The 10,703-nt window shown below is 43.4% G+C and overlaps 1 protein-coding gene across 1 annotated transcript; it reads left to right on the top strand.

The window, feature by feature from the left end:
* The first annotated feature begins 1,092 nt into the window (after positions 1-1,092).
* LOC101133699 (nuclear transport factor 2) lies at positions 1,093-1,966 on the top strand. Its single transcript, XM_055355189.1, has one exon. It carries the CDS (start codon positions 1,161-1,163, stop codon positions 1,539-1,541), a length of 381 nt encoding a protein of 126 aa, XP_055211164.1. The 5' UTR covers positions 1,093-1,160; the 3' UTR covers positions 1,542-1,966.
* Positions 1,967-10,703: the final 8,737 nt, after the last annotated feature.

The following is a 10,703-nucleotide window of genomic DNA, read 5'->3' as shown; positions in this document are numbered from 1 at the left end:
ATTCATTGAATAGACTACCCTTTTCCCATTAAGTTACCTTAGAACCTGTGGTAGCTAGAATTGAAGATGGCACCTAATGAATACCACCTGTATGCAGGCCTCTGTGTAGTCCTCTTCCACTGCACTGGTTTCTTTGGTTGACCTGTGTAATCAATACAATTTTGCAGAAATTAGGGAGTAAAAGTTAACAACACCAGGTCATAAAAACATTGGCTTCTACCTTGCTCTCTACCTTGATCTGTCCTAGATCACTCACCCAGGGAAGTCAGCTGGAAACTCAAGCCACTCTATGAAGAGTCTTATGTGGTGAAGAACTGAAGCCTCATGCCAACACCAGCATCTACCTGCCAGACAAGTAAGTGAGCCATTTTAAGAGTAGATCCTCCAGTCCCAGTCAAGCATTCAGGTGACTAGCCTCAGCCAACATCTTGATGTGCAAACTCAGGAGAAGGTCTGAACTAGAACCACGAGTCTAAGCTGCCTCTGAATTCCTAACCTAAGAAACTATATTTTTAGAATCTCAATTCTGTTCCACAGATCTAAGTGTCTGTCCTTACAGCAACACTACACTGTCTTGATTACTGCAGTAAGTCTTAAAGCTTTCTACTATTGTTTTCTTTAAAAATTGCTTTGACTCTTCTAGGTTCTTTATATTTTTATATCAGTTTTAGAATTAGCTTGTAAATTTCTACAAAAATCTTGCTGGGTTTTGATTGGGTTTGCATTGAAGCTATAGTTTTAATTCTGGGAAAACTGATCTCTTTTTTTTTCGACATGGAGTTTTTGCTCTTGTCACCCAGGCTGGAGTGCAATGGTGTTATCTAGGCTTACTGCAACTTCCATCTCCTGGGTTCAAGCGATTCTCCTGCCTCAGCCTCCCAAGTAGCTGGGATTACAGGCGCCAGCCACCAAGCCTGGCTGGTTTTTTGTATTTTTAGCCGAGACGGAGTTTCATCATGTTGGTCAGGCTGGTGTTGAACTCCTGACCTCAGGTGATCCACCCCCCTCGGCGTCCCAAAGTGCTGGGATTACAGGTGTGAGCCACCACACCCGGCCTGAAAACTGGTATCTTAATATTCAGAACCACTCTGGGTTGCCGCCATCGCTGCCACCGTCGTGCCAGCCCCTCAGGTCTCCGCGAGGCCAGGTGACGCTCAAGAATGGGAGACAAGCCAGTTTGGGAGCCGATTGGATCCAGCTTCAATCCACATTACTACCAGTTATTTGATAACGATAGAACGCAACTAGGCGCAATTTACATAGATGCTTCATGCCTTACGTGGGAAGTACGACAGTTCCAGGGGAAAGCTGCCGCTGTGGAGAAGTTGTCTAGCCTTCCCTTCCAGAAAATCCAGAACAGCCTCACGGCACAGGACCATCAGCCCACGCCAGATAGCTGCATTATCGGCGTGGTTGTGGGCCAGCTTAAGGCGGATGAAGACCCCATCAAGGGGTTCCACCAGATGTTCCTATTAAAGAATATCAACGATGGCTTTTGCGCCAATGACATGTTCAGGTTTGCCCTGCACAATTTCGGCTGACCTCCTCTCAGCCAGGCACTAATGCTGTTTCCTCCTCCCTTCTCTTCCCAATACTATTCCTACTCCTCCAGATGCTCCGAATATCATGCACAAATAAGCAGGGCCGCGGCGGGAGTGAGCGCAGTGCGCTGCTGCCACCGAGGTGTTGTGCATGATGTTTGGACGCTAGACTAGTTACATATGACAGGAGAAGTTTGTGTTGTACCAGCGCGTGCCTTGGAAAGACTTAAGTAATGCAAAAGGTTGTCCTTTGTTTTTGTTTTTTTTTGTTGTTGTTTGTTTGTTTTTTTAAATCTACTGACAGGTTGCTTTAGTAACCCAAAGAAGTGAAGGAGAAAGCAGCTGCCTCACCGCCCAGACATTGATTTGTTCAGATGTTTCAATGCCTTATGATACAATAAAACCACAAAAATTTTCTTTAAAAATTCAGTCTTCTGATCTATGAACATGGAAAATATCTGCATTTATGTATGTTTTCTTAAAAATTTCTAAACAATATTTTATAGTTTTAAGTGCTCAAGTTTAGGTCTTGCAAATATTTTGTAAAACTTATCCCTAAGTATTTCATGTTTTTGATGATACAATGAATGGTACTGTGTTTTAAATTTCTGTTTATAGTTGCTTGTTGCTAGTACAGTTTATAAACATACAATTGATATGTGTATATTGGCCTTTTATCCTGTGATGTTTCTAAACATCCTTCTTGGTACCAGTAGCTTCTTAAAAGTTTCTTTTGGATTTTCTACATAGATAATCATGTTGTCTCTGAATAATGATCATTTTACTTCTTCCTTTCCAATTTGGAAGCCTTTTAGTTACTTTTCTTCCCTTATTTCAATGATTGGGACCTCTAGTACAATATTGGGTTTGTTTGTTTGTTTGTTTTTGTAGAGACAGGGCCTCGCCATGTTGCCCAGACTGGTCTTGAACTCCTGGACTCAAGTGATCCTCCCACTTCAGCCTCCCAAAATGCTGGGATTACAGGCATGAGCCATTGCACCTGGCCGTTATTCCAACATTGAATAGAAGTGGCCAGAAAAGACAATGTTGCTCTTGTTTCTAATTTTAGGGGAAAACATTCAGTCTTCACCATTAACTATGTTATTAAGTGAAGGTTTTTCATAAGCATTCTTTATTAGATTGAAGAAATTCCCTTCTATTCCTAGTTTGCTGAGACATTTTATTATAAATGTGTGTTGAATTTTGTCAAATGCTTTTCCGTATTTATTGACATGATCATATTGTTTTCTTTTTCTGGTTGAATAATATAATAAATAAACAATGTCAATTGTTGAATGTTAAACAAATTTTGCATAATTCTTGGGATAAACCCCATTTGAGCATGATGCATTTTCCTTATTATTTTCTTATTATATTGCTAAATTTGATTTGCTTATATTTTGTTAAGGATTTTTTTCATCTCTGTTTATGAGGGATATTGATTACAGTTTTTTTTTCTTATAATATCTTTGTCTTTGTTTTGGAAACAGGATAATGCCGACTTCATAGTAGGAGTTGCAAAGCATTTACTCCTATTTTCTGGAAGAGTTTATGTGAGTTTGTACTATTACTTTCTTCAGTGATTGATAAAATTCACTAGTGCAGCCATCTGGCTGGGAGTTTTCTTTATGGAAAGGTTTGTAATCAGAAATTCTAATTCCTTAATAATTATAATGAATATTCAGGTTATTTCTTCTTGAGTGAACATCAGTCTTCCTTTCAAAATAATTTTTCCCTTCCATCCAAGTTATTGAATTTATTGACATAAACTTGTACGATCTGTAGTGATGCTTCCTCTTTCATTCCTGATATTGGTAAGTGTGTCTTCTTTCTTTTTTTTCTATTCAGTCTGACTAGAAGTTTTTCAATATTATCTTCTCAAATAATTGGCTTTAGAGTAACTGATTTCCCTATTGTCGAGGGCTTATTTCTTCTCTTTTTTTTTTTTTTGTTTTGAGATAGGATCTCACTCTGTCACCTAGGTTGGAGTGCAATGGCAGGATCATGGCTCACTGCAGCCTCAACCTTCCTGGCTCAACTGATCTTCCTGCCTCAGCCTACTGAGTAGCTGGGACCACAGGCACATGCCACCATGCCTGGCTAATTTTTTAAATTTTTTTATAGAGTTGGAGTCTTGCTATGTTGCCCAGGCTGGTGAGGGGGTCTTCTCTAATTATTTTGCTCATCTTTATTTTTGCTTCCCATTGCTTACTTTGGGTTTACTTTGCTTTTCTTTTTCTAGTCTCGTGAGATGGAAACATAGATCACTGATTTGGGATCTTTATTCTTTTCCACTATAAACATTTGATACTCTTAATTTCTTTGGATGCTTAACTGCTTCTCAGAGATTTTGCTATATTGTGTTTTATTTTTATCCAATTCAAAATATTTTCTAATTGCCCTTGTGATTTCTTCTTTTACCCATAGGTCATTAAGAAGTGTATTTCATTTCCAAATATTTGGGGATTTTCCACATATCTTTCTGTTATTGGGTTTAATTACATTAGAGTCAGAGGATATACTCTGTATGGTTTTATTTTATTTTATTTTTTGAGACAGGGTCTTACTCTGTCACCCAGGCTGGAGTGCAGTGGCTCGATCTCGGCTCACTGCAACCACCACCTCCTGGCTTCAAACGATTCTCCCACCTCAGCCTCCCAAGTAGCTGGGACTACAGGCACAGGCCACCACACACAGCTAATTTTTGTATTTTTTGGTAGAGATGGGGTTTCACCATATTGGCCAGGCTGGTCTCTAACTCCTGACCTCAAGTGATCCACCCACTTTGGCCTCCCAGAGTGCTGGGATTACAGGCATGAGCCACCATGCCTGGCCATACTCTGTATGGTTTTAATCCTTTCAAATACATTGTGACTTATTTTTTGGCCCAGGGTATGGTCTATCTTGATAAATATTTTGTATTCACTTGAAAAACATATGTATTCTACTGTTGTTGGGTGGGTTCTATAAATTCAATCGGATCAAGTTGGTTGGTAGGATTACTCAAGTATTTTATGTCTTGAGTGTTTACTTTTATGTCTACTTCTGTAATTACTAAGAAAGTAGGGCCGGGCGCGGTGGCTCACGCCTGTAATCCCAGCACTTTGGGAGACCCAGGCAGGTGGATCACCTGAGGTCAGGAGTTCAAAACCAGCCTGGCCAACATGGTGAAACCCCGTCTCTACTAAAAATACAAAAAATTAGCCTGGGTGGTGGCGGGCACCTGTAGTCCCAGCTACTCGGGAGGCTGAGGCAGGAGAATGGCGTGAACCCGGGAGGTGGAGCTTGCAGTGAGCTGAGATAGCGCCACTGCACTCCAGCCTGGGCGACAGTGCAAGACTCCGTCTCAAAAAAAAAAAGAAAAATACAAAAATTAGCTGGGCGTGGTGGCGGGCGCCTGTAATTCCAGCTACTTGGGAGACTGAGGCAGGAGAATTGCTTGAACCCAGGAGGCGGAGGTTGCAGCAAGCTGAGATTGCGCCACTGCACTCCAGCCTGGGTGACAAAGTGAGACTCCACCTCAAGAAAAAAAAAAGTACTGAGAAAGCAGCGTTGACATCTCCAAGCACACTTGTAGATTTGTCTGTTTCTCCTTTTTCATTCTATCAGGTTTTGTCTCTTGTATTTCAAAGTTCTTTTATTGGCTGGGTGTGGTGGCTCACCCCTGTAATCCCAGCACCTTGGGAGGCCGAGACGGGCGGATCACAAGGTCAGGAGATCAAGACCATCCTGGTTAACACGGTGAAACCCTGTCTCTACTAAAAATACAAAAAAATTAGCCAGGCGTGGTGGCGGGCGCCTGTACTCCCAGCTACTAGGGAGGCTGAGGCAGGAGAATGGCGTGAACCCGGGAGGTGGAGCTTGCACTGAGCCGAGATCGCGCCACTGCACTCCAGCCTGGGTGACAGAGCGAGACTCCGTCTAAAAAAAAAAAAGATATTGCAGTGTTGCCTTCTGGTTTGCCTAATTTTTGATGAGAAACCTACGGTCATTCTTTTTTTTTTCTTTTTGAGACGGAGTCTGGCACTATCGCCCAGGCTGGAGTGCAGTGGTGCGATCTCGGCTCACTGCAAGCTCCGCCTCCCGGGTTCACGCCATTCTCCTGCCTCAGCCTCCCTAGTAGCTGGGACTGCAGGCACCCGCCACCACGCCCAGCTAATTTTTTTTGTATTTTTAGTAGAGGCGGGGTTTCATCGTGTTAGCCAGGATGGTCTCGATCTCCTGACCTCGTGATCCGCCCGCCTTGGCCTCCCAAAGTGCTGGGATTACAGGCGTGAGCCACCGTGCCCGGCCCATTCTTTATTATCTTAGTTTCTCCATAGGTAGTGTCTTTTTTTAAATCTCTGACTGCCTTTCAGAAGTTTTTCTTTATTACTAGTTTTCAATATTTGGTTATTATTTGTCTTGGTGTAGGGGATTTTTTGTTTGTGTGGGTTTTTTTCTTTTTGAGACAGAGTTTCACTCTTGTTGCCCAGGCTGAAGTGCAATGGCGCGATCTTGGCTCACTGCAACCTCCACCTCCTGGGTTCAAGCGATTCTCCTACCTCAGTCTCCCGAGTAGCTGGGATTACAGTCACATGCCACCATGCCCGATTAATTTTGTATTTTTAGTAGAGATGGGGTTTCTCCGTGTTGGTCAGGCTGGTCTCAAACTTCCAACCTCAGATGATCTGCCCACCTTGGCCTCCCAGAGTGCTGGGATTACAGGCGTGAGCCACCACGCCCGGCCTTTTTGTTTGCTTTTTATCCTGCTTGGGGTTTGTCGAGCTACTTGGATAATGAAGATTACATTTTTAGTCAAATTTGGAACATTATCAACCATTATTTTTTCCTTCTTCCTCCTTTCTTTACTTCTGGGACTTCAATTATATGTACATTGTGTACATGTTGTTCATGTCTAATTACATGTAAAACAAGACCACTTGACATTGTCCACTAAGTCACTGAGGAACAAGATCATTTTTTTTTTCATTCTTTTTTCTCTCTTTGCTTCATTTTAGTACGGTTCTTTTTTTTTTTTTTTTTTTGAGACAGGGTCTTGCTCTGTTGTCCAGACTGAAGTACAGTGGCATGATCATGGCTCACTGTAACTTCAACTTCCTGGGCTTAAGCAATTGTCCCACCTCAGCATCCTGAGTAGCTGGGACCACAGGTGTGCACCACCACATTGGTCTCCCTATGTTGCCCAGGCTGGTCTCAAACTCCTGGGTTCACATGATCCTTCCACCTTGGCCTCCCAAAGTGTGGGATGACAGGTGTGAGCCACTGCACCTGGCCTAGTATGTTTTCTATTCTGATTTTTTTTAATTTGTAGGGTCCTATCTGCTCTTATTCCCATCCAATGTATTTTTCAACTCAGCTTGTTGTATTTTTCATCTCTAGTAGTACTATTTTAATATTTTTTATATTTTTGATTTCTCTTATTTTCTTTCTTTTTTGTTTTGTTTTCATTTGTTTGTTTTGTTGTTGTTGTTTTTTGTTTGTTTAGAGACAGGGTATTCCTCTGTCACCCAGGCTGGGGTGTAATGGCACAATCATAGCTCACTGTAGCTTCAAACTACTGGATTCAAGTGATCTTCCTACCTCAGCCTCCTGAGTAGCTAGGACTACAGGTGGATACCACCATGTCTGGCTGGTTTTTTATTTTTATTTTTTATTTTTTTGGTAGAGATGAGGTCTTACTATGTTGCCCAAGCTGGTCTCAAACTCCTGGGCTCAAGTGATCCTCCTATCTCAGTCTCCCAAAGTGCTGGAATTACAGGTGTGAATCACTGTGCTTGGCCCATTTCTTTCATTTTCATATTCTTGGCCTAATTGGGCATAAAGAACATGTTTGTAATAACTATTTTAACATTCATGTCTGCTAAGCTAATCATTTCTGTCATTTTTTTGGTCTGTTTGTATGGACTGATTTTATCTTCCAGCTATGAATCACATGTCCCTGCTTCTTGGTATGCCTAGTAAATTTTGATTGTATGCTGGACATTGTGAATTTTATGTTATTGAGTGTCTGCCTTTTGTTAGACTTTTCTGACTTGCTGCATTGTGTTGTACTTCTTACAATGTGTGGCCTTTCTATGGTCTCTCCAGAGGTGTAGAGAGAAGTCAGATGATACACAGCCCTGTGTCAGCTCTGGATAGTGTTGGTCTTCCAGCTCCCAGGTAGTTGCTCCTTCCCTGCAAGTTGTTCTTGCCCAGTCTCAGCCTCAAAGGGTTTTGCCCCAAGCATATACAGATTGATATTTGGCCAAGGACTTGGAATCTTCTGTAGATTTCTGGAGCTCGGTCTCTATGCAGTGTCCTTTTCTCTGGTGTTTTTCCTACAGTTTTTAGATGCCTCAGCATCTCCAAACTCTGATCTCTGAGTCCTCAGTTTTGTGAGATTGCTGAGCTGTTTGGGTTTCTCCTTCTGAATTGTGGCCTGGGAACTTTCTCCAGGCTATACGTTGGTGGACTCATAGGTCTTACCTCATTTGTTTCCCTTCTTACAGGCATAGCTGGTGTTTTGTGGTTGCTCCATTGGGGTGGATCAATTCCCCACCCAAAATTGCTTTGGATATCAAGACTAATGATGCCACACATGCACCAAGAGGGTATGAAAACATTTATTGCCCACATAATGGGACTTTCTAGGGAGAGCAGAGCAGGCCCTCAAGCCATCTGGAATAACTTGAGCAAAGGGAGGGGTGAGTGACTTGAGTTTCTAATGCGATTGGGACCAGGGTGAGAGTTCCTGCCCATAGGCCAGCTTTTGAACTTTTCTTGCTGGCACTAAGGGAGAAAGCATGTGGCCTTCTTGTCAAGGTGGGTCAAAAAAGGAGAAAGGGAAGAGATAGGACTTGAAAGTTATCAGTAATCAACCATCAAAAAATAGAGGAGTCAAGTTCTTTTTGCAACTGTCCTGTACTGACTGTTACCCAGTGTCTGAAAATAGCTATTTCATATATTTTGTCTGTTTTGCTAGTTATTTTTGGCAAGACAGCAATTGCTGTAACAGTTAATCTTTTATGGAGGAAGAAAAAGTCTCTGTGCTCCATTTAAAAACTAGGTTTAGGCCAGGCACAGTGGCTCACACCTGTAATCTCAGCACTTTGGGAGGCCGAGGAGGTAGGGTTGCTTGAGCCCTGTAGTTCAAGACCACCCTGGGCAGTATAGTGAGATCCCATCTTTACAAGAAAATATATTGTTTAAACTAGGTTTGCAGTGATGTGTTCATCTAAGCCAGGTAAACTGGGAGGTAACTTATTTTGGGTGGTTGACTTATAGAGCCTGGAGAAAGTGCTGGGCAGACTAGCAGCCCAGGCCAGGTAGGCCCTCTCTGGTCTTCAATCCACCTCTGGTGGGGAAGGCAAAGACTTGAAAACTCATTGATTTCCTGACATTCCTTGTAGAAAGGCTTTGCACAGGTCTGGATATGTGTTTAACATTTGAGAAACATTTGGCCATTGTCAAAGCATTTCTATATAGTACTTTGTGTCCTTCATTCTCCACAACAAATGGGAGGGAAGATGGGCAGAAGGTGGTAGAAGTACTTTGTACTTGAGTAAATTAAAGATTGCAACCTGGGCCGGGCACGGTGGCTCATTCCGGTCATCCCAGCATTTTGGGAGGCCAAGATGGGAGGATTGCATGAGCCCAGGAGTTTGAGACCAGCCTGGGCAACATAGTGAGACTCCATCTCTACAAAAAATTAAAAAACTAACTAGGTGTGGTGGCTTGTGCATGTACTGCCAGCTACTTGGGAGACTGAGGTGGGAGGATTACTTGATCCCAGGAAGTTGAGGCTGCAGTGAGCCTTGGTCGCACCACTGCACTCCAACATGGATGACAGAGCAAGACTTTGTCTCAAAAAAAGAAAAAAAAAAAAGATCACAACCTGACTAACTCCTAGTTGAAAGGCCAAGAGAAATGGGAAAAGGGAGAAGGGCCTGACATAGGAGGAGGACTGGAAAAGATTGGTGAAACTTGTGACTTGCCAAAGTGTGAGTGTCTGCACATAATTTCTTTGAGGAAAGAGTTGTTAAAATCCTATTCTGGGGCCGGGCGAGGTGGCTCACGCCTGTAATCCCAGCATTTTGGGAGGCCGAGGTGGGTGGATCACCTGAGATCAGGAGTTCGAGACCAGCCCGATCAACATGGAGAAACCCTGTCTCTACTAAAAATACAAAATAGCTGGGCATGGTGGTGCATGCCTGTAACCCCAGCTACTCGGGAGGCTGAGACAGGAGAATCGCTTGAACTTGGGAGGCAGAGATTGCAGTGAGCCGAGATCGTGCCATTGCACTCCAGCCTGGGCATACAGAGCAAGACGCCATCTCAAAACAAAAACAAAAACAAAACAAACAACAACAAAAAAATCCTATTCTTCAGATGAAGATACAGAACTTGTTCACAAACCACATAGCTATTAAATGGCTGGACCTAGATCTTGGTGTGCCGCCATCAGGGCCTTGAGCATAGCTGCAGACCTGAGTCCTGTGCAAACCACAGACCTGGACTTTGAGTCTCTATGGTCCAAGGAGCCCAAGGTATCCCACTTCACATGTGACTCTGTCTGATCTCCAGTTTTCAGGGTCTTCTGGGCTGAGCTCCTACCAAGTCTCTCAGTAGGTCCATCTTGGCAATACCTTGTCTCCCTCTAAACATCCATGACTGCCTGGTATCTATATTCCAGCTGGCCTCCTCCCCCTGGGCAGTCAGAGTGGCCCAGGGTGGAGACTGAGGGTGGAAAGGACAGCTGTCTCATGTTGGCAGAGCTACTCTCTAGGTAGAGGAAATGCCATGAAGGGAGCAAAGAACAGTGGTAAAGAGATCAAGGGTCAGAGAACACCACAGAAGCCTCTCTTGAGAGCCATGTTGCTTGTCCCTATGATGGGCACTTTTGGCCAGTTCACTTCTGCTCTGGACTTGGAGTCCTTGTCTGAGAAGTGAATGGACAGAAGGAATAGTTTCTGTGGCTCTTCTAGGCTGATGCCCCATGGTTGGTGCCTCCCTGCTGTTAATGGTTCTGTGTCCACTTGTTTCAGGTGCCCGTCTACTCTTGCATCTGTCCCACTGTGCCTCACATCTGAGTCCTGGTCTTCCCTAGCCATTGTCAAGGGCTCCTGGAACTGTCAATGCCCTGGATTCCCAGAGAGAGCTTTATATGTCTTCTCTATGTAG

Source organism: Gorilla gorilla, chromosome 1, assembly GCF_029281585.2.
Source record: "Gorilla gorilla gorilla isolate KB3781 chromosome 1, NHGRI_mGorGor1-v2.1_pri, whole genome shotgun sequence".
NCBI classification, from domain to species: domain Eukaryota; kingdom Metazoa; phylum Chordata; class Mammalia; order Primates; family Hominidae; genus Gorilla; species Gorilla gorilla.
The sequence above is the reverse complement of the archived record's forward strand: the minus strand, read 5'-3'. Positions and strand labels throughout refer to the sequence as shown.

Excerpts from the sequence above, each read along its gene's own strand:
- LOC101133699 (XM_055355189.1), top strand. The coding sequence starts at position 1,161 with ATGGGAGACAAGCCAGTTTGGGAGCCGATTGGATCCAGCTTCAATCCA.